The sequence below is a fragment of the Cynoglossus semilaevis genome, chromosome 8, assembly GCF_000523025.1.
Source record: "Cynoglossus semilaevis isolate Cse_v1.0 chromosome 8, Cse_v1.0, whole genome shotgun sequence".
Lineage (NCBI taxonomy): Eukaryota > Metazoa > Chordata > Actinopteri > Pleuronectiformes > Cynoglossidae > Cynoglossus > Cynoglossus semilaevis.
In genome coordinates this window covers 18,041,317-18,064,600 of record NC_024314.1, presented here as the reverse complement: position 1 = coordinate 18,064,600, position 23,284 = coordinate 18,041,317, and the positions used below count along the sequence as shown (strand labels likewise).

General features: G+C 41.5%; 2 protein-coding genes, 1 long non-coding RNA gene and 1 other non-coding gene across 6 annotated transcripts in view; 3 read left to right on the top strand and 1 right to left on the bottom strand.

Moving 5' to 3' along the window:
* Positions 1 to 78: 78 nt before the first annotated feature.
* Positions 79 to 14,108, top strand: nup37 (nucleoporin 37). 3 transcript variants are annotated; one of them, XR_001760332.2, is made up of 11 exons: positions 79 to 183; positions 900 to 1,097; positions 1,203 to 1,324; positions 5,446 to 5,518; positions 5,755 to 5,849; positions 11,967 to 12,057; positions 12,894 to 13,075; positions 13,156 to 13,206; positions 13,301 to 13,430; positions 13,735 to 13,828; positions 13,919 to 14,074. XR_001760332.2 is itself a non-coding variant. In XM_008315407.3 (10 exons), exons 2-10 carry the CDS (start codon positions 930 to 932, stop codon positions 14,030 to 14,032), a joined length of 990 nt encoding a protein of 329 aa, XP_008313629.1. In that variant the 5' UTR covers positions 83 to 183; positions 900 to 929; the 3' UTR covers positions 14,033 to 14,108. The 3 variants fall into 3 exon arrangements, 1 of the variants encoding a protein (XP_008313629.1); XR_003050323.1 differs by having other exon boundaries at positions 80 to 183; positions 13,334 to 13,430; XM_008315407.3 differs by lacking the exon at positions 13,301 to 13,430 and having other exon boundaries at positions 83 to 183; positions 13,919 to 14,108.
* Positions 14,109 to 14,851: 743 nt separating this feature from the next.
* trnay-gua (transfer RNA tyrosine (anticodon GUA)) lies at positions 14,852 to 14,938 on the top strand. Its single transcript is given in 2 exon segments — positions 14,852 to 14,888; positions 14,903 to 14,938. It is a non-coding gene; the product is annotated as a tRNA-Tyr (tRNA).
* Positions 14,939 to 16,934: 1,996 nt separating this feature from the next.
* LOC103382582 (tyrosine 3-monooxygenase-like) overlaps positions 16,935 to 23,284 on the bottom strand; it is a 7,849-nt gene continuing 1,499 nt past the window's right edge. Inside the window, exons 3-12 of the mRNA XM_025057645.1 lie at positions 23,262 to 23,284; positions 23,138 to 23,205; positions 22,830 to 22,880; positions 22,597 to 22,742; positions 21,966 to 22,101; positions 21,800 to 21,869; positions 21,652 to 21,708; positions 19,688 to 19,783; positions 19,442 to 19,575; positions 16,935 to 18,739 (exon numbers count right to left, since the gene is read on the bottom strand). The exon at positions 23,262 to 23,284 is cut by the window's right edge and continues 96 nt beyond it. Coding sequence (XP_024913413.1) covers positions 18,574 to 18,739; positions 19,442 to 19,575; positions 19,688 to 19,783; positions 21,652 to 21,708; positions 21,800 to 21,869; positions 21,966 to 22,101; positions 22,597 to 22,742; positions 22,830 to 22,880; positions 23,138 to 23,205; positions 23,262 to 23,284 — 947 coding nt within the window. The 3' untranslated portion in view covers positions 16,935 to 18,573. The remainder of the gene's footprint in view (positions 18,740 to 19,441; positions 19,576 to 19,687; positions 19,784 to 21,651; positions 21,709 to 21,799; positions 21,870 to 21,965; positions 22,102 to 22,596; positions 22,743 to 22,829; positions 22,881 to 23,137; positions 23,206 to 23,261) is intronic.
* On the top strand, positions 21,247 to 23,278 carry LOC112487325 (uncharacterized). The gene is made up of 3 exons (XR_003050324.1): positions 21,247 to 21,547; positions 22,604 to 22,729; positions 23,153 to 23,278. It is a non-coding gene; the product is annotated as an uncharacterized LOC112487325 (long non-coding RNA).

Genomic DNA, 23,284 nt, shown 5'->3' with positions numbered 1-23,284 from the left:
TTTTAAACAACACATTTAAACTTTATTTAATTGTATTTGCAATTCTTTTGGTCATTTGAATCGATATGTATTTGCTGTTTATCCAAATCTCACCCTGACCGATTGAATAAAATGGTTTAGTCTGTGACGTCAGCGGAAGACGGAAGAAAACATTCAGAAGGCGCGCATGCTTGATTCAGAAAAGTAAGTAGAATTATCACACCAAAAAGCATAGTTTATCGATAAAACTGTTAGGCAGACTTGTTCTTAATTATCCGTATTTTCAAGCAGTTATTAAATAACTAAAAATAAGCAACATGTTTAATTCAATTAATCGGCGTTAACCTTTATAGCACCCGCTGTTGTATAGATAACTCCTAGAGCTACGTGAACTATATTAATATATAGATATAATAGTCTTATATAAATGACTACGTTGTGTTATGCCGAACCCATGTCTTATTATTCTGGTTAAAGGAATAACCATTTGAATAATGTCATAGCTCTTAAATGTTTTAAGCATAAAGTAAAATATGTAAGTGTCTAAATATGTCAACGAGGTTTGGTCTGGCAGTGTTGCAAATTAGTGTATATGAGCTTGTGTGTCAGTTAGACACATACAATGCAATTAGAAATTATTTTGGTACTTGTTCAACACAACTTTCGGATCGAAGACCCCATTGTTTAACCTCTTTTTAGCTCTTTGTTTAATTATTTTTTATTTTGGGTTCTACACAAGTGTTCACCATTTTAATTATAATATATTATCTTAGAAAAGACATCTGCATGTAGGGTTTGTAGCCCATAAATGTAATTTATTTTTAGATGTTATTTTTAGTACTACAAATCCTTGACCTGATTTAAACATTTTTCTGGCCTCTAAATAAGTGATTGTTTTCTTCAATTGTGTTTCTTCACAGATTCTTGACAAATCTGAACTGACTGGTGCCATGTCGCGCAACATGCAGGAGGACACACACCGCAGCCCAAGCTACACCGTGACATGTGAGGACTACGTCCATGTGGTGGAGTTCAGTCCTTTCAGCTCAGGAACTCCCCTCTCTCTTCTGGCATATGGTGGAAACCAGTTTGTGGTGGTTGCTTCCTGTATTTTCCAGGTTAGAAATGCTGCTTCAGTCCAATGTAGACAGGAGTTTGACCGGTTGGAATACGTTGTTTTTTATTTGTTGCTTTATATAAAAATGTGTCTCTTGTCTTCACAGGAAGAGGATAAGGAGATCAAGGGAGTTGACTTCAACATCCTTCAAGCGTTCCACCATGAAGTGCGTGTTGATGCTCTTGCCTGGAGTCCTGAGTCGCGACTGGACAGAGTACCTAACATTAGGTAGGATTTATTGCCTATTCCATTTGTTGTCCGGAGCATCTCTGAGTAGAGCTACACCTTATGTCATATATCATGGTGAATAAATGAAAACAGTCTTTGGATTTAGGTTTATAAATTATTTATAAATTTATTTTAGTTTATTTCTCATTATTTCCCTCATCTAATGGTTGAGCAGTGAGAGAGAAATGACAGCTAGTACATTGGCAGATTGTGACAGAAGCATCGAGTACACCAGTACAGTGTTGAGTGTAGAACACAAGCTCACTAAGATAGTGTATGTCTTTACGAGAAGTTAGAACACAAGCTCACTAAGATAGTGTACGTCATTACGATGATAAACTGTCAGGACACTGGACAACAAGGCGTGTATGTTTTAGGCAGAGTCAGATCCAGAAGAAAAAGTTCTACAAGAATGTAGAGAGTCAGTGGTTAGTAGTTACTTCAACATTACTTTGACGTTAATATGTAGACTAACCAAAGTTGTACAGCCTCAATGCCTGTTTCCCCTGTATTGTTACTGATATCAACCTACTGCTAGTTCTGCAGGTTTTTTATACAATAGCTGGTGTTCATTTAGTGCTTTTTGTTTCTGATAGTTATGTATCGGACCTCACACAGCCCTGCTGCATAAAGAGGATTGTGAATTTTGTCCATTGGAGGGCACTTTTCTTTTTAATCTACATATCTGGTTGATTCCATAGTGTAGCGGTTATCACGCCTGCCTCGGAAGCAGAGAGCTGAGAGTCCTGGGTTTGATTCTCAGAGGAGCCATATGCTTGGCGCTTGCTAGGGGCACCCTGTTAACAGCATATTTGGAGCTTCAGCTTCATGAATTTTCATTAGTTCTTTAGCAATAATCACATCAAAATCATTACAGTTTGTCAGAACAGAGTCTCTATTTACTACTTTAATTAATTAGGTTAATCTTATTTAAATGCAAACTCTAGCTGTAATGTCAATACAGAAAAACTAATCCCACTACTAAAATGTCTCAGTGACTGTTTCATACACTTAAATTGTCTCCTCGTCTTCACACATCTGCCACATTTTTATCCATGTATTTATTTAACAAGAAGCAAATTGGACTTTAGTTTCGCTGTCATCCGTCCTTGGTCTTTCTTGGACCAATCAAAACATTGGTCCAGTTTGGTTTTCCCACAAAATAATTGGATTTATAAACTGGAGCTCTTCCTCTGGGGCTGTTATGACACATCTCAGTTTAATGGTGATGTTTGCGGACTGTCTCATGTACAGTATGTCCTCATGTGGATAAATGAGTTCGTTTTTATGGTATCCTTCAGGGGACACGGCCTAACCATGGTCTGATCCTGTGTCGGTGCAGTCATCTCTGGTCTGACTCAGTTTTTCTTCAGATACAACTGATTCATTTTCTGACTGGAATATCCCCCTGGAAAAACCTTGAGCTCAGCTGTGACGTTAAAAGAGTCCCTCAAGGGGCGATTTGTTCCTCGGTTTGTTGTATGTTAATTAAACGCTGGTTTTGTCGCCTGAAAACAGACTTTGTCCTTAAAAACTTGTGACTTGTTCACGCTTCATCAAACGGATGACATGAATAATATAACTCACCCAAACTAATACTTGGTGGCTCCGTCATCGTGTTATTGCCTTTTTGCTGTCGTCAGATGTAACTGTACACGTAAATTGACTAAACTTATTAAGCGTGGACGTTCTGTACCGTGTTACACAAACACATGCAAATAGGCTTGATTGGAATTTCAGTAACCTATTTACAGTGTTTGAATGTGATATACTGTACATGTGTTATACTGAGCTTTTGGTAAATGCTCTGTTTGTATCTAGTCTTACACAAGTGTGGTGTGGTTCGAGTCACCGCAGTTACATGTCTTTCTTTTCAGTATTGATTTGCCCAACATTTTGTGTTCTTTTTCATCTAAATAGTTGAATTTTTTTTTTTTCAAGAACGTTTCAGACTATCTTTTTCCAAATAATTTATCAATTTAAAGCTACTTTATAGCAGTGGTTCTCAAAGTGCGGCTTGCAGAACTATTGTAATGGGATTTTTTTTTATCCCTCCCACAGTAAGACAAATTGCACTGACTTGTGATTTTATTTCCTTTCTTCAGTTAGAACCCCAGTTTTGCCCCAGTTTGGCAAGATTTACAGGGTTCTAAATGAAGTTCAGTGGAGATTTGACTCAATAGCTGTGAATGTCACAACACCAGGAGTCTCAACAACTGTCTTGTCTATAGGGGGCACTGCAGAGCCAATTTGGGAACCGATGTTTTCGCGATTATCTGGGTGCTTTTAACAACTGATTCTGCAAACTTCGGAAAAATCTTCATGTGAATTCAATTAGGGCTCTGTAGAAGGATTTTAAAAACCCACGGCTGTTCTCGATCAACATCAGAAACCTGACTTTTGTGTCTAACAGCAGGACAGGGTGTAGCTATTGCTAAACATTTCTAACATGAACAGAGAGCGAGGCTGTTGCAGTGAAAACACAGCAGCCACGCTGTGTGAAAGTAGTCATCACCGTCACACTGCAGCTGCTGGGCCCTGAGCCCAGTTGTTTCAGGTGGCCTTGGACTGGAGGAAAGTAACTCTAACTGTAAATTGTTAGAAAGCAAAGAGTTTCCTCCTAATTGGAGCGGTGGATGGGAGGGTTCCGTCCTTTTCCTTTCTGGAGGTGTTTAGGCTTTTTCTAATTGAAAAAGAAAGGCAGCAATAATTCCTCGGCTGCTGCGGTTTACTCCACAGGGCCTCGGAGCCAGCGCTGTGACGTGGGCACATGTTATTGTGCTGATGGCCTCGCGCTCAGGTTCCCTCCATCCTCGTTCATCTGCACGTAATCGTGCCTTCCAGGAAAAAGCACAGCGTTCTCACAGGCTTCCTTCAAGCAGGGGCCCAGAGAGAGTGAAAGAGAGACGGAGATGAGGGAAAGGAAATCTGCCACCGACCACCACAACAGCGTGTAATCTGAACAAATCCCTGGGATATGAGAGGATAGAGCCTTGGGATCCACATGCGAAAACATTCCCTGATGAAGCCAAATCAGGAACAATGAAGTTTTGACTGCGACGTCATACGCCCTCAGGCAAATCTGTAAATCCTGTCAGCATGTGACTGTGAACTACAACATCCATCAGTTGATAATGTGGCTCTTTACGTTGTTGCTGACAGATTTAAAATCCTACTTTAACATCCTTGTGGTCGAGATCGTCTCACGTCACTTTAAATACACTGCACGCGGTGTGATGTACAGAAGACAGACGGTAGATTTAAGTTTTAATAAAATTCCCAATATAAACATATTTACCTGCTGGTCTACTGGCTAGCACTTGGCGCTCTCAACGTCGCGACCCAGCTTCGATTTCCTGTCAGGGAATGTGTTTTGGTGGTTCTTTAATGTAGCAGTTATCATGACTGCTTAAACATCTGCCTTTCTCAGGGGTCACCAGAAATCTCTGATGACAAAACGGCGTCAGGAGCCAAAAAAAGGTTGGGAACCACTAGGTAACAGCATCTACCTGTCCAGCAGATGGCACCGTACACGATTGCCCATTCACTCCTGCACAAATTCTCTTGAGTTTTCTTTTGTTTGTAGTGTATTGGACCTTATATTCTTGACATTTTACACAGAACAATAAATAGGAGTCTGTAGTGTGATCCACGATCCTCTCACGTCTCTAAGTACAGCTTCTAATTCGCACATTTCCACGGTCCTTATATAATCATCAATTCCTAAATCCATGTGTGTAAATGTGTGAACTGCCGTGTTTTCCCTGCTGATACGTGTGTGTTTTTCTTGTCATATGTGACTAAGTGTAATTGTGTGAATAATTGCAGGCGCTGGTGTAAACTAAGGCTGATTAGCCCTGCACAGGATTTTCTTTTCTTCCTTTTCGCCTTAACATTGTAAGGAATTCTGTTTTCCTTGTCTGTTTATCTTAGACTCCCAATTAGAATCACCCGCCTCCACGGCACTAATCACCCTCCAACTTCCTACCGCAGATGCGTGACACCTTCACCCAGAAGTGTCAGTCTGTGCTCTTCGTCAGTTCAGTCTTTGGATGTTTTTTTTTTTTTTTGTCATTATTTCATTGTTTGTTTTCACATCCCTTCTTTTTCCTGTTTTGCAGGTTGTGCAGCGCCGCAGCTGACAGAAAGCTACGCCTGCTGACATCTGATCTCCAGGAGAGGCATGAAGTCAAGGTAGCTCCACATCTGCAGCACATCGACCTCAACGCTGCTCGTCAGCTGGCTGTACAAGCCCTCACTGCTGAACACTGACATTTGGTGCTTAGTGATGTAGGAAATGTAGCGTGCAGCCCATAAAGATGGGCTGCAGCCAACGTATCAGAAAACGCCCGTTTTATGGACTGTGTTTATAGATGTTCACGTGGTCATTTTCATGTTTCAAGTTTTTTTTTTTTTTTTGCTCTGTTTAGGTAATGGAGGGCCACACCAGCTACATCAACCACCTGGTGTTTGAGCCAACAGAGGGGAAACAAATTGCTTCAGTCAGCGACGATCACACATGCAGGTCCAAACGTTTTTGTACATATTTGTGATTGTCTTGAATGATTGCCGTGAACCTTTGAAATGAAAAAATGACATTACAGTAGCAAAAAGATGCAGAAAAAATGGCAGGACAAGCCTACTCAAAATTAGCTAAAAGTTAGCAACAAAATCTCATACAATTAGTTGTAAAAGAAGTAAGATATCATTGACACATAGCATAGCACATTCAAATAGCTAAAATTAGAGGAGATATGCAATGTTTGTGTGTCTGTTATACATGTATAGCTATACTTTTGAGGACACGCCTATGGCTGTGGAGACACTTGTCTTTCGGGGGGAGATTTTGCAAGTCTCCACTGAGTCGGAGGGAATGACGAAGTTAAAGATTTTGTTCGGATTTGGAATTAAAATTAAGGTCAGACTAGAGTGAGGGCAGGAATTAACATCATATATATATATATATATATATATACTTGTAATAGGAAAGGTTTGAGTAAGGAACTAGAGAATGTATTGTGTGTGTGTGTTTGCGTATGTGTGTGATGTTTGACTTCTGTTCTCTGTAAATGGTGCAGAAACTCCTGTCTGCGTTTCCACACTGAAACCTGATGCTAAGCACAACACGCTCCAGTGTGACTCGTGCGTAAGCACAGAGCCCTGCTTGTAGCTGTTCTAACTAATTGGTTAAATATGGAAATCCAATTAGGTACAGAAAGATTTTCCTCTCTAAGGGGGAACCCTCCTCCCCACCGAGGTCCCCAAATTTTCCTTTTCAATTAATTCCAGCAGAGGGAAAAGTGTGTCAGTAGCCAGGGTCAGTGCAGGGACATCACCCCCAAACTCGCCCCCTCTTTTTGTTTCAGACGGCAGATTTTCCTGCACTGTGTAATGTTTTTCTCATTGACTGGAAGTAGTTGTTACATTTTTTTGACTTTTCTAACTACTTTTTTGTTATTTATGGGATTTTACTTTTGTTTTGACACAAAACTCCTGAATATGTTTGCTCCTGTACGTCATTGGAGCTCAGTGCTATATTTTACCGACTGGCTATATCTTGTCAAAACCAGACAGAATTTAAGTAGAAACATAGTGTCAGAAATCTCCAAAATGAACTGCAGCTCAAGTAGAAGACACAAGAACTGAACGCAGGAGTGGCAGAAATCTTTTTTTAATTTCTTTATTAGAGCCATCACTCATGCATTGTGTATAGAGACCAGACAGCTGGTGAATCTGACATCACAAAGCACTCAGACAGCTGGTGAATCTGACATCACAAAACACTCACAAGTCACCATCCTGGATCATTCATTCTGCTCCTCGCCCTCATCCCGTCACTTCAGGCCACCTAAGAATGTGCAGAGAGGGAACGAGTCGTTGTCTTCTTCGCTGCTTTTCTACTCCTCTTTGACCCTCTTCCGAAAGAAGGAGAGGAGGTACCAGTCGGGCCACACACACAGAACAGGGCTGGATCTAGGTAAAGCAGGGAGGGACACATCGGTCGGACCACAAGCTGAGCCTCCTGACCTCTGTCGCGCTGTTAGCCTTGGCAGCTGCGCCTCGAATAGAAGCCCATTTGGCTTTGTCATCACTGTCCCCTGCCGCTGTCGGAACGCTTGGGTTGCCAACATGCAACCTGACACTGCAGCGCGGTGGTAGGGAGCCAGACTCCACTTCCTGTGGGAAGTTTACATCGGGCTCTCATTGTCTAAGCAGCTCATGGGATCAATAACAACACACTCTGTTTCTGAGGGTGCAAATGTGCCACCTAGAGATTGCAAGGCTACATTGCCAGGTCATTCAGGGCATCAGGGTTGACCGGGTTCACTCTTGAACACAGGGTCGCTCACACCTGCTCCTGCAGTCTTATGTATAGGGTTTAAAGAGCGATAATCCATTTGTTTTCATCTGTAACGTTGTACATGAAGGAACATTACGTCTGGTCTACGCTTCCACCCTGTTTTGTATCCCATGCTGATATTGTGTCTTTCCTCAGACGACCTTCTGACTTGTAGCTAAGCACCTCTTCCAACTGTTAAAAAGTGCATTATGCAGGATTACTAGAAAGAGTTGATTACTGTTGAACGGTTGATCGTTGAGTCTCATCCCCTTTGGATGGAGACACTGTGTCCTGATGAGGGTCGACAGATGCACCGTCTTCATACGCGACAAATGACCTCAGGCAACCCCTCAGCTCTGTCACTGTTCAGCTTCGATTTCGTTTCTTATTTTCCATCTCCTTTTATGTTGCGTCAAATACGTTTAACGTCTTCCGAAGTAAAAACATGCGCGTGTAGTTTTCAACTCGGTGGTTTGTGTTTTATAATAGAAAGTATTTTATCGTTTTGGTGGAACACTGCTGGCGTAACTCTGTGTTGTATTAGGCCCACACGGCCATATCTCGTTTCAAGCTAATGTCAGTGCTAATACCATCTTTTTCAATTTATGCCTTTTTAGACTGCTTATAACGATGAGCTGTTGTTGCGAATGTTGAAAAAGTACATATTTCATCATTGAGAGAAGTAACTACATTTGTTTAGGATATTATCTTACAGAAAGTGCCTTTATTCATCTGAGTGGTCGCCTTGACCCCTTTTCTCGATAGGACTGTTGTTGAACCCCCCCATGTTGACACATTTCACTGCTGCACTAATAACAAAACACTGTTATTCCTACTAAAACATCCACTCGTATTGAACAAAGTGCAGTTTTCCCCACTGGGGCAGAAAGACAGAAAATATTTAATTACAGTCCCTGTAGCGGCTTTGCTACGCAAGCAGGTGCCCGCCCCCCACTTTGGGAACCACTGATTTGCCATTCAGTAATATTTCCAATGAAATATCACAAAACATACTTATATGTTAATTTTCATCTCTGTTTTCTATACATTTTCATCAGTTTACTACATATGAGTTTAGTACAACCTCACATTTCAGGACAGTTTGCACCAGCTCTCATTTTTCTGTACATTGAGCTGATATTTGAAATACTGCAGTGATGTGCAGTGCAGGTGCATTACTGCCATCTACAGGGTTGTGGTGTGAATGCATCGGTGTAACTGGTGTGGGAAACATTAGGGAATAAGAAAGATGTGATGAAATGTTAATTTTTAAAATGTATTTAAATGTTTTTCACAATTTCCTTTTACACAAACGGCGAGCAAATAGTTCTACATAATGTCAAGTATCCTAATGCTGCTTTCTTTATTTCTGAGTTAATTTTTTACAGATGAGATTTTTTTTGACTAGTTGCCTGGTACCCCACTAGTTATGGTAACCGCACAGAAGACCAAGACTTGATATAGCATTCACATTAAAGCACTGATTCTGGTTTTTCCACCAGTTTGGTGAAATTAGTTGAGTGCCTCCACTGTTTTTCTTCTTGAAACCGTCAGACATTATAAGGGGTTCCCTGAACTCACCGGGTGGACTGTACTGGGGGAAAAAACCAGCTCATCCAAAAAACACATCAGATGGTTTCAATAACCATCTCAATATTCAAAGTGCAAAAGATAATGTTAGTCTTTCAAATCTAAATTAAATCTTCAGCAGGTCGAGTGAGAAAATACTTGCTGATGCAGATCTTGTAAGCTTCAACCTGGTTCCGTCTGCCAAGCATCAGGATTGGATAATATTGTTCTTTCTCTCCGGAGAATCACCTCCAATTATTTACTTTGCTCTACACAATAAATCAGATCGCTGCAATCATCTGTGTTTCCATTCTTCTCCACTTATGGAAAACACTGGCGAACCATAACAATCTGGCTTGGATCTCTTCTCACCTCAAGCACAATAAAGGACTTCTCCTGTCCTTTTCAACTCTGTTGTACATGGAAGCCCAATGTTATTGCTTGACGTAGTGTGATGCAATTATACGCTGTTTTATCAGAGGCGGTCAAACGCATTTTGGTGCCTCACGTCTTTCACCTCCTCCTGGAGAGGTTATGTTTTGTTGGTGAGCCTGGGCTCTCCATTTGAAGGGCAGAGTGGTTGACCACAGCTTGGCCGCCGTTGGCGTAGTATACAGTTGAGCTCTACTTGGCCAGTAGACTTGAAAGACTATGGTTTAGCCATTGTTTTTCTGGTGCGGTCTGGTCCCCTCTCTTTCTCAGCCTTACTCGTGGTCCAAACTGGAGGCTCTGGCCGTGACTGCACATGGGCGGAGAAGCCTGGAGTTTGGACACAACACTGTCCTGCTGCAGCAGGGAAAGTTCATTGTTTACAGAGGTCTTTATCTGAGACGGAGCATGTCCTCCCTAACGCCACACCGCTGAGGACATCAATCGCTCCAGCAACACACTTGACATTTAGATGGTCTTTGGAGGTGCTTCATTAGATGATGTCTTCTTTATGACCTCATCGTCCATTGCCTTCCTATGCTTCACAGGCATTTGTTTCATATTCCCAGAAGCACTTGCCCCCCTGCTCCCTCCCAAGCCCACGTTTTCTACAAACTCTGACTTTGCTCAGATGTGGTTAACCAAAGATCCAGGTTGCAGGAACCTCAGCCGCTCGTGATTCATTACATCCGCACTTTTTCTCTGCTGCCTTTGCGATCATTAGTCTTATTTAGGCGGAGGGTTGGACATTTTTTTTAATGAAGATTGGTCCTAATCCTCACAGAACCTTCTGCCTTTTAGTTGCATACAGCGGGATGCTGTTCAACTACCCTGTGCTGCGCCTCCTCAGCTGACGTGCTGGTGTTCCGCTGCCCTCTCTGTACTCTACAGAGAGTGAATGGCAGCAGGCCGCCCACAGTGAAACATTTTGCTGTAATGTGAGTGGAGCGTAACGCCGACTTAGGCGAGGGCGATGTTTCCCCCTCTCTGCCCCTGCAATCACAGCTCCATGTAACGTCAGGCTGGCATATTCCCCCTGTAAGACGAGTCCAGCATAAGTCTGTCTGTCTGTCACATTAAGTCCCGGCCAAGATCCCAGAAAACTGCCCCACTTTTTTTCCCCCCTTGAAAACCATGATGACCCCGTACATCACTTGTGCACAAGCGGCAGCAGTTAGATGAATTAGGAGCAAACATGAAGTTGGACCAAAACATGCCGTTCATCATTGCCCACCGTGTGTGCCACGAAAGCCTGTTTAGTCCTGTGCCTTCTACTGAACCACAAATTCGGGGAAAAGCTGAGCTTGAGTTCTGTAGAACGATTAATCAAACTGTTTTTAAAACAATATATTGGCTCCAGTTATGAAAACCTCACGAGCTTCTACGTAAAACCACCAGGTCAAATACAACGAGTCACAACTCTGATGTCTTAATTAAAATATAGTGGGGGGGGTTTTTACCCCCTCCGCGCTGCGTAATGCAAACATTTAGGGCTCATTCATGACTTCACCTTTTTTACTCCTATTGAACCAAATGCAGAAAATGGACCTGGACTCTGTTCCAAACCAAGCAACCTCAAACTTAGGTCTTCAAATATTGTTTTCAGTTTGAGCCAGAGACAGGTCTCATTTGAAGAACATGGCTGGAAATTGGAGATGATGACTGTGATACACAGTTCAAATCTGCTGGGAGAATAAAAGAAGAAGAAATCCATCCATAAAGATCCGTTCTGATAATTACTACAATATTAATTGCCTGGTTATTAAACAATGCTTCCACCAGGTGGCAGTGCCAAATTCAGAGTTCATTTTTGTGCTGATGCCAGTTTCTTAGAGACCACCAAACCAATTGTGGAGGAGGTGGTGATAATGTTCAGACTCCCAGTGATACTGGTCATGAGTTCTGGTGCAGCTACAGCTCGAAGTGGGCTTTTGTTCGCAAGAACTCTGAAAACATGTAAAACTACCCAGGTCACAGTGCACAAGACAAACCAAAGGGTCTGTATGTGTACTGAGCATTGAGCATCACCTAGGCCTTAGCCTGCGAGCACAACTTAGCAGGACAGTACCGTGTTACACCACATGGGGGAGTTCTTTCTCATCCACACTTTAATTCAGGACACATTTTAAACAATGGAGTTTCTACTAATTTTTCCTTTTGATTTGGTGTGGAGTGATCCGTAGAAGTCAGCAGTTTGACTTTTATTATTAACTCTCCAGTACCAGTTAATGCCTGAATGTCTATTTTTAGTGCTGTGACTTATTTTCTTGTGTTGTATTTAATTGTGTATGCTAATCTGTGCAGGGTCTGGGACCTGGATGGAAATGAAAACTGTATTTTCAGACTGCGCTCTCCAGGCATCAGTGTGTGCTGGCATCCAGAGGAAGTGTTCAAGGTAGGAGGAAGTAGTAGTTCCTGATACATGGTCCGTGTGGGCACTTGGGTCTGTTGACTTGGTTGAGGAAATGAACTACATTTACAGTTAGTTATGTATTTAGCAGACACTTTAATTCAAAGCTACTTACAGAGGAGGATTAACATCATCAAACATGTGGTTCCTATGGGAGTCCAACCCTGGACTCTCCGCTCTCTGATTCGAAGGTCTCCGGAGTGGCTCCTACTGGATCAAAAAAATACCAAAAGCCCTGATTGGTCAATTTTTTGGACTTTGTTTGAAAATAAATTCTAAACAAACACAGAAAAAACCCTGTCACACTTGTTTATGATCATTGGAGTGACCTGGTCCTGAACTTGTGTGCTTTAACAAACCTAAGACTTACCGACCCTAGCTTCAATTTTCCCCGAGATTCCACCCATCAGTCTGGTAAATCTCATGCCCTGGACCTTTTTATTTCTTTTATTTTAAGACGAAACCTATTTTTAGCTGTTGGTAAAGACAGAGCGGAATAGTGGGTGAAAAGCCCGACATGGCAGGGATGGCTGAGACACGGCATTGTTTAAATAAAAGGGATTCTGCTTTTAACATCAGAGAAGACCAGATGCAGGCGGCAGGTTCAGGTAGCTGTCCGCTTTTTAAAAATCATGTTTAATAAAGAAAATTGATGGCCTAGCTGTAGCTTTGATGCCGTCTCAATCTGTTCCTGATTATTCCTCCACTGCTGTTTCATACCGGGACAAGCTCCAGTCCCTGGATATTAAAAAGTAGATGGATGAATTGCTTAATGCTCTTTAATAACCGGCTCAGGTGATTTGTTTCCCCCACTTCCCCAGTTATTAGTTGCGGAGAAGAAAGGTACGATTCGCTTCTATGACCTGGTCACCCAGCAGGCCATTCTGTCCCTCGACTGCGGCCAGTCACCGCTCATGTGGGCCGACTGGTGCCTCCACAACACCATCAAAGTGGGAGCGGTGGCGGGCAACGATTGGCTCATCTGGGACATAACTCGCTCCAGGTGACTGGACAGATCGTACTGATGCTGCACGGTGTGCTGGTGAGTGACCGTGTGTAAAACCATGTGCTCATCGTTTGCAGCTATCCCCAAGAGAAGAGGCCGGCTCACATCGATACGGCACGGTTTTTCAAGTAAGATAATTACTTTCATTAAGGGTTTACGTATTTAAGTAAAAATATCTACTTCTCACAAAGAAACAAGTAGAATCTTTTTGTTGCCTCCAAGGTTTAGCAAGAACTTAAAAAACAAAACTTTCAGGACAGTTCCTGGGACTGTCCCTGGTACCTTGTCCAGGAGCTGGGTGCAACCTTTAGGCAGCGCTGAGCAGAACGCATGTGACCAGGTCAACAATGTTGTGAGAAAACATTTCAAAGATATATATATTTTTTATGTAACATTTATTTATTATAAAATGTTCAAATTGCATTAGTAAATTATATAGTTTACATGTTTCTGTACCACCTTTCTTTTCCTCATGCTGGGCCTCCTTTGATGAGCTCTAGTGCCCCCTGGGGGAGGCACACATCACACTAATTAATGGAAAAATTTTTTCTTTTTTTTTTTTTTGGCTTAACTAAAACCATTTTTTTTTTTTTGGCTTAACTGGAATAAAACTGAATGATTTTTCAAAACATATGAATGGATGTCACTCTCCTCAGGTGGTCTCGAGCCAATGAAAACATCTTTGCCACCACAGGATGTCCTGGCAAAATCAGTAGTCAGTTACTCATCCACCATCTTGGCCACCCTCAGGTCAGTGTGATGTTGATTCTCACCTGGATGGTTCCACCTCTGATGTTCTCCACGGCTTCAGTCTTGTTCTCTGTACTCATCTCCCTACAGCCGGTGACCATCGGATCGACGGCGGTGGGCTCAGGCCTCAGCTGGCACCGTACACTTCCACTCTGTGTGATGGGCGGCGACAGGAAACTTGTCTTTTGGCTAACGGAGATGTAGACATCTCTGTTAGCTTTTTCCACACTGATCACTCGGTCTTTAGTTTCAGGTCAAAATAAAAATATTTTTCTGAATACTTCCTGAGCTCATATGGAATTTATTTTACTTTTTTTTTTCTTGCCTACTTCAGATCAGCTTCAGATAAAGCGGCAGGATTGTCTGGCTTCTGCAGAAGACATATTTTTTCTCTTTCCTCTGAAGAATGAGTTACATCAGTTGTCTGTTATCTTCTGCCAAGACAGAGGTAGTTCAGAGGAATGCAGCAAGGTGGTGCCAGAGCTCCGGTTCAGCCATCGACGTGAGCGTCACACTGCAGGTGCTTTTTCTCCCTCTATCTCCCTCTCATTTCTCGGCTCTCTCTCTCCGATCTGAACTTCTGTGTCAGATCTTCCACCTGTTGTTCTGTGAAGATTTATGGTAATGAAAGTCAGGGAGGTTGTGAGACAAAGCAGCAGTAAAGTAGTTGTAGTCCAAGTAAATGACAAGGGAAGTCTCTGAGGCTGTTCCAGGTCATGAACAGACGGCCGAGTACGGCTGAAGGTTTTAAAGAGGAGTTCTACTCTTTACATCCGTAGAAATACTCACCCAGTACTCGCAGTATGACCATAGCCCGTTAGCCCAGACCGAGAGTTCAACTCAGGGTTGACTCGGACAAAGGCAGTGTACAATGAACTAGTGCTACAATTACTACCACTGCCGGACAAAGGCAGTGTACAATGAACTAGTGCTACAATTACTACTACTGCTAGTAATAGTTGTAGTTGTACTAGTAATCGTATTACTTCTACAACTTGTGGTGCTAGCTTTGGTGTGATACCCCCTTCGATAGCTCAGTTGGTAGAGCGGAGGACTGTAGTGGCTAACATAGTAATCCTTAGGTCGCTGGTTCAAATCCGGCTCGAAGGAATGTGTTTTTGGGGCAGTGGTGGCCTGGTGGTTCCCTCACAATTTTTGAGCCATGATTACAATATTTGTCTTTCTTACCTCCACTTTTTTTTTTAACCAGAGGGGATTTTGTGATGTACCACCAGTGGTACACGCGCCATAGATTGAGAACCACCGCTTTAGTGAATTAAACCATTGGCCACTAGAGCACACAATTCACTCACGTCACTGTTTTCAACTCTAGTATTTGTAGATAACTCTAAAAAACGATCTCCGTATCAGAATGAAATGATTAAGTGTACATATATACTGCACATATATATTTATTTGAATGTTTTTTCTGCCTAGCGTTGCCTCTGCACCAGAGCTGCCGAGACCTGCACTCTTTCTCACCACTCCGTCCAACTCTGTATGTTTCTTGGACGGCTCACGTTAACCACTGTCCACAAAGCACAACATGCTACCGCTCTCCTGCTCCAAAGCTTTTGTTTGGACACGTCCAATGTGGTCTCAGCTCTCAATATGCAGTTGCTGAAGGTGTAAATGTTGATGGAGCACCTGCACACGGCTCAGCAGATGTCACTGTAGGAGCATGTTCACCCGGACACTCTCTCTTCAATCTTCTTTAGAGGTTCATCAAAGCAGCTGATGGAATCATATACTGAGACGTTCGTCAGAATTCCAGGTGACTCGAGGGCGCCATCTGGTGTACAGTCAGTTGAACTACCATTTAAAAGTGCATCTACTGTAATTAGTCTAGGACAGTGGTCAACGCAGAAATTTGTCACTGCACCATAGATTCGAGTCAAGATTGGAGGGGGGTGTGATGGTTGTCTTGGTGAATGTCTACAGAGAAATCACGTCACGTTACGTTAGGGCTCAACAAAGAAAGCAAACAATGATACTGATGCTGATGATAAAAGTCAAGAGGTCACAGTAATGTGAAGGACGAGATTAGAGCACTTTGTGGTCGGTGCGATTTGATCGCAAGTTTCGTTTTGTTTGCAAACTTTCCCAGAGTGAAGTGATTATGTCGATGTCGACGAGATGAAGAGAGACTTTGGAGATGGTTCATGATCTGAATGGTCACTGATGTTATCAAATTCGTTGCTGCAGTTGAAGGCCAACCATCGGCGCGGGTGAGGGTTCATCTGTTCATACGTCACGTACGGCTTCTGTGTCATCAAACAGCTTCATCAGGTTCCACTTTCTCAAGTTTTGGGCCTCAGTGAGGTTCATCTTGGCTTCCAGAACCAGCCGGTATCAGCTGTGTGCCAAGTCGTTTCGGTCTTCAAGGTTTTCATTTGGCCTGGAGTCCTCCCAGCTGAGCAGCACTGTGTACCTCCGAGGCATCACTGAGTCCTCTCAGTTCACTGTTCACTGTAGCGGTGATGATCTCCTTCTCTGTGTTCACATGAGTCCAGCTTTTGAGATGTTATTGGTGCAGAAGATTCTTAGTGGCTTTCTAAGAAAACTCTTCTTGTGTTACTGCGCTCTTATGGACTCCATGTTAACCCGTTGCATCAGTGGACATTCGGATTTTCACTCTGTTGTGTATATAAGTTTATGTTATGTACACGCAATAGCCCCCATGCACACACGTGTATATATATATATATATATATATTTGTGTATATGTATATATGTACACTATATTTATCAATATGTCTATAATATATAGACATATTGATAAATATGCTGCACAATATACAAATATATTTACATATATACGTGTAAATATACTGTACAAATAAACATATATGTATAGATATATATTCATAAATATACTGCACATATAAACAGAATATATTTACACATATATGTGTAAATATATTCTGTTTACATATATTTACACATATATGTGTAAATATATTCTGTTTATATGTGCAGTATATTTATGAACATATGTCTATTATTGACAGTTATGTACTGTATATATACATACTGTATATATATATATACACACACACACATGCATATATACGTGCACACACATGCATTTTTTTGAACTGTCAGCAACACCTTGTGGTACATCATTTGTACCTCACTGATGACTCCTGTTAGCCCTGGTGGTGACGGTGAGGAAACGTGGCAAACTAAGCACGATGGCTTGGTAACTGTAGGTGGCAGCGGATTTTATGAGGTTAGCCGAGCCAGTTCATTTGAATAATCGCTGACTAATCCCCAGTTTGAAAATCATTTTAAGATGATGTAGAGCTTCACTTTTAAGAAAGCTGTTGAATTTTGATCCTTCGTTTGAATCACACCTCGGACAACCCAGGACAGAGTGAACCCCATGACCCTGTATTTCCCATCAAGAGCCAGCAGGAAGATGGGCGGGGACGGCCTTGACATCAATGATATAAAAACACTTATGGTTTGAGGCAGGATGATGCAGAGTTTGAGGATTTGTGGCCAGAGAACAAGGCACAAAATCTAGTTGGAACTTCCTCAGCTGGTTCTACCCGTCAGGTCCTGGCCGTGGTTTCAGAGGGATTTGTGGATTTGGGAGTGCTGGACGCAGAACGAGATACAAGAAAGTAATAAAGTGTGGAGAAACAGTGTGTATCTCTACACACTTGTCAGGCAGTAGATCACTTTTTTTTTCCTTCTCTGCAAACACTCCCGGGGAGGTTGCAGTGGAAATTTGATTTACTGTACTGTGGAATTATGGGACGTGTCCCAACACAAGGTGGTTGAAGTTGGAGTTCGCCAGCCGCCGTGCTGCCGGTGTTGATGCTTTAGCTGGGGGGGAGATTTTTGCATTTGCGAGAACCATCTTTAATGTGCACCATTTGATATGCACTGTCGCCCCGGTGGAGATCAAAACAAAACTGCTTGGTTCTGATTCATGAGACCTGGAGGCAGAACATCTGTCAGCTGGACAGCCCTGCTGTGGTCGACTGTGAGGTCCCGGTGACCTGGACGTACTCATGTGCTGGGCATCGGTTGCTGGCTCTGGTCTTGACCAGCAGAGTGAACATGATACTGGGATCATTTTGTAATTAGCCTTGCCTAATAACACATGGAGATACGTGGATTCCAAGAATTTCCCAAATGGAAAATTGATGGTTTGTTAAAAGTTAAAGAAAGGGCATTGAAACACTAATGAACTATTTTATGATGCATTCTCCTTTTTTTGTTTTGTTTTTTTTCTTTCCATTTGTGATAACACATTATGGTAGATAAAATAAATTGACCTCACACCTGACCTTTCTCTATAAAGCCACACCATAGCACTTTATTCAAAATGCAGGCATTTTAAGGTCAAGTCAGTTGGATTTAAAGATGCAGTGATATATGGGTCAAAGGTGAATAATTCTGACGTATTCAGCATCTTTTTAATAGGCACAAGGCATCACTGCGGTGGTTAGCAACAGACGGTCCGTGGGCCAGAATTGTTGCTGTACATTGTAGTGGTAATATACTGTATATTTATAATACATTTAACTATTATTACTATTATCTATTAGACTTCTACGGCCGAAGTGGAGCGGCATTGGTTTAATCCTCCTCCATCTCTAATTGGATGGTTGGTGGTTGAGCCTCACGACCATCAACTACTTTGCGGTGGATTTAATTTAATGAAGAGAACATTGGTTGCATGCTGTTGGATTTGTCAGTCTTATCGTCTAACAGAAAGTCTCTCCCCAGGTCTAAGACAATCCGATCTTCTCCAAGGCACTCTGCAGGGTCTTCAGGTCTTCATGCATCTGGCTCAGAGCGCTCTGGATCTTGCCAGGTTGGTCCAAAACCTCCACGCTGCAGGTAAAGGGGTCGTAGTGAACTGCGAAGGGGCGCTTGATGGTCGTGGAGAATTCTCTGTAGAAATACCATAAACACATATGAGTTTTATATCAGAACAACATACAGTATATCCTGACAATATTTATTGGCAGCTGCTCCAATAGTTGCTAGGATGTTTGAATCCAGACCAAACCATGGCATAAAACCACAAACGCTCCGTTACCACGGCTAGCTAAACCTGCTAAAAGTAAATGGTGTGAACACAAAATTTATGACCAACTCTGTTATAGTTTCAAACAGTTCATACATGGACTATGAATAAAGTTTTACAACCTGTGACCAGAACCAATAGGATAGCCAGTTACAGTTCTGTATGTCAGGAATGTTTTTTCCAGGCGTTTACATTGGATCCTGTAAAAATACTCAGAGCAACCAGCTCTACACACACATACATATGTATATATATATATATATATGTTTATATATGTAAAAATACTTACAGCTACCAGCTGTGTACACACGTATAAATATATGTATATATGCATATATACGTATATATATATTTATGTTTGTTATGTTTATGTATGTTTATGTATATGTGAAAATTTTAGGAGGAACCAGCTGTGCACACACATATATGTATATATGTATGTATATGTATACACATATATATACACATATATATAAAGCAATAGTAGTCTGAAGACTATTGTTATGCATCAAGTGTAATAATGAAAATATCCTGCATACTGTAGGTGATGGAGACATCATGATTACCTCATCTTAATCTTAGCATCCTCAAAGTTCTCAGACACAAAGTAGACGGGCTGGTAGGTTTGGTCCTGGTACGGCTGCACTGCCGTCTCCTCTGGGTTGAATGGTTTGTAGGCTGGTTCGTTGGACAGAGCGTACTGAAAGGATGGGTGAGAGACTGGACTCAGACATGGAGTATTTACCAGTGATGTAAGAAGAATGTGCTGCGGTAAGAAAACATGCGATCAGCAGGATAACAGCCAAACGTACAACAAGCTCTCCGTAGGATGACAGGAGTCCGGCTCCGTACGCTTTCACTGTTCCATTCTGCTTACAGAGGCCGAACTCCACAGTGAACCAGTACAACTGTAATGGACCAGAAACAACATACAGTTATTAAAACCGAACGTTGCAGCTCCCGCCCTTAAATTCACCAGGACTTTACACGTGTTTGTCCAAAACATCAAAATGCCATTCTGAATATTATCATGAGTTTTAATGTTGCAATTACATTTACATTTTTTAATTCTGAAAAAAGCCACCAAAAAAACAAAAAACAAAAAAATCAGATCGCCAAACATACCACTAGAGGGAGCCCAAGTAACACCAGTTATTCATCTGAATTTAGTCAGGAAGTATCAGGACTTGACAGTTTTCATAGCACTCGGTGGTTTAAACCGGTTGTAAAGAGACGTACTTAATAAAGTGACCAGTATTATAAAATTATATATATTTTTAGAAAACGGCACAAAACGAATTTTATTCAAATTAAAAACAAAGACGATTGTATTTTCTGTAAATATTCCCTACATTTATGAACATGGTTACAGAGGTTGTGTCACTTTGGTTGAGTCAGTCTTTAAGTAATCCTTAAACTCAAATACCAGCAGTTAGCTGCTGTTACCAACTTTATCCACAAGATGGCACAATGTCCAACACATTCGCCTCGAGCACCGGAAGTTTCCTGAGTTAATCGAAGTAAACGTACTACGTTCGTCTGATTTTTGATTAAAAACTTCTCCACTGGCAATTCAAGTTAAAAGTCATCCATAAAGGGTAAATATTTCGACCTGTACTGTTATTATCGTCCGTTTAAATCTTTTTTTTTACCGCGTTGTCAAAATGAAAAGGAATAAAACGAATAAATTAAAATAAACTCACCGTTGACAGTTTCTCAATGTCTTCATCCGAAGCTCCCAGTGAGGTCAGTCCAATCTCCTGTCAGCAGAAATGATAAAATAAATGAAACTATAATTTTATATCAAAACTGAATAACATAGATGAATACTGACGAGCTCTGACTTTTCACCTGGGAAAACTTGGCGAACTCTTTGTCCAGCAGCATAGGGATGTGACCCAGTAGTTCATGACAACAGTCTCTGTCAGTGGTTGGTGTGAAAATTACAAATATATAAATAAGTTAAGCCCAACATTGAAAACGTTCTGTGTGGATGAATGAAGACGCAGAGACTCACGGTTCCGGTGAGTGCATGGGTGCAGACGGGTGTCGGATGTACTGGGTACACTGAAACACCCTGAAGGCCAAACTGGCCAGGAAGTCTCTGGCTGAGAGAAGACCAGCGACTGGACGCAACTGGAAACCTGTCTTTTCTAGACATGAACATAGAGGAGAAAACACAGATGTCAAATAATTTCCTATAATAATTTCCTAATTCACTGATGTCAAACATGTGGCCCCGGGTTTGGATCAGGGCCATTTGTAGATCATACGTACTCTTTAAAAAAACTTTTTTTTTGTATAATTTGGAGCACAAAGTAGTTCATGAATACAGTATAATAGTAACACACTTGGAAAACGGCACAAAACGAATTTTATTCAAATTAAAAACAAAGACGATTGTATTTTCTGTAAATATTCCCTACATTTATGAACATGGTTACAGAGGTTGTGTCACTTTGGTTGAGTCAGTCTTTAAGTAATCCTTAAACTCAAATACCAGCAGTTAGCTGCTGTTACCAACTTTATCCACAAGATGGCACAATGTCCAACACATTCGCCTCGAGCACCGGAAGTTTCCTGAGTTAATCGAAGTAAACGTACTACGTTCGTCTGATTTTTGATTAAAAACTTCTCCACTGGCAATTCAAGTTAAAAGTCATCCATAAAGGGTAAATATTTCGACCTGTACTGTTATTATCGTCCGTTTAAATTTTTTTTTTACCGCGTTGTCAAAATGAAAAGGAATAAAACGAATAAATTAAAATAAACTCACCGTTGACAGTTTCTCAATGTCTTCATCCGAAGCTCCCAGTGAGGTCAGTCCAATCTCCTGTCAGCAGAAATGATAAAATAAATGAAACTATAATTTTATATCAAAACTGAATAACATAGATGAATACTGACGAGCTCTGACTTTTCACCTGGGAAAACTTGGCGAACTCTTTGTCCAGCAGCATAGGGATGTGACCCAGTAGTTCATGACAACAGTCTCTGTCAGTGGTTGGTGTGAAAATTACAAATATATAAATAAGTTAAGCCCAACATTGAAAACGTTCTGTGTGGATGAATGAAGACGCAGAGACTCACGGTTCCGGTGAGTGCATGGGTGCAGACGGGTGTCGGATGTACTGGGTACACTGAAACACCCTGAAGGCCAAACTGGCCAGGAAGTCTCTGGCTGAGAGAAGACCAGCGACTGGACGCAACTGGAAACCTGTCTTTTCTAGACATGAACATAGAGGAGAAAACACAGATGTCAGAGAGACAGAGTTTGTCATTTAGGAGGATAATAATAATTTCCTAATTCACTGATGTCAAACACGTGGCCCCGGGTCTGGATCAGGGCCATTTGTAGATACACAAAGTAGTTTATGAATATAATAGTAACACACTTGCGTCATTTTTGTAGAAACTCTCTGGTAATTGAACCCAGGACTCCCTGTTCTTTGCTTCTGAGGCGAGCATGCTAACAGCTACACAGTGGAACCACCTGTCTGTATATCCTATTACTGTATATCACATATTAAAATAAATGTTTTTTAATCTTTTTTAAAATGTAAAAATAGACTTTGATGTCAGATATTCAAAATAACACAATAATTTTTAATTAAACTTTAAAAGCCACAAAACTGTTTTTTTTAACTAAATTTCGATTGTGATTTAGCTAGATTTTTTTTTCAGGAAAATTTCTATTATATTTTTAATTTTTTTTTTTAACCTTTCAGAAAAGCTGAAACCTCCCGGAGCTGAGGGATTCGATCTTCTCCGTATCCACACTCCTTCTCCAGCTGCTGCAGACCCTCCAGGAACTGCCGACAGGCCAGGCTGGGGTAGATGCTCCTCAACTGACGGTAAACCTCCCTCCTGTCAAACACAGTCGTAACGTTGAATTGATCCAGACTACAACCCCCATAATGCATCAGTAGTGGCGAGCGCTCTGCTCCATCTCACCATGTGGACACTTCCTCTGCTGTGTACTCAACCGTGGGCAACAGGTCACCACTGTAACAAGGAGGATAAGTGTCTATGAAAAACACGGACGCAAATCAGCGACAACGTAGAGAATAATAATAATCTTAAAATATATAAACAATCATTACAGCAAGGAAATAATCAAATTAAGTTAAAAAGAAAATGTTAGTACAGAATAGTTAAACATAGCGAAAAGATTATTATTATTATTATTGTCTATTGTTGTTATTTAATTATGATTGTTAAATATGTGTGTGTGTGTGTGTGTGTGTGTGTGTGTGTCTCACTGCCTGTATGTGAAGGCCAGCTCAGAGATCAGAGTTCGTCTCCTCCTGTAGTCTGAGTCACTGAAGCCCTAGGTTCAAACCAAACGTCACCGTCAGCAGCTGCACAGTGATGTCACAGATACACACTCTCTGAACAGAACCACTCAC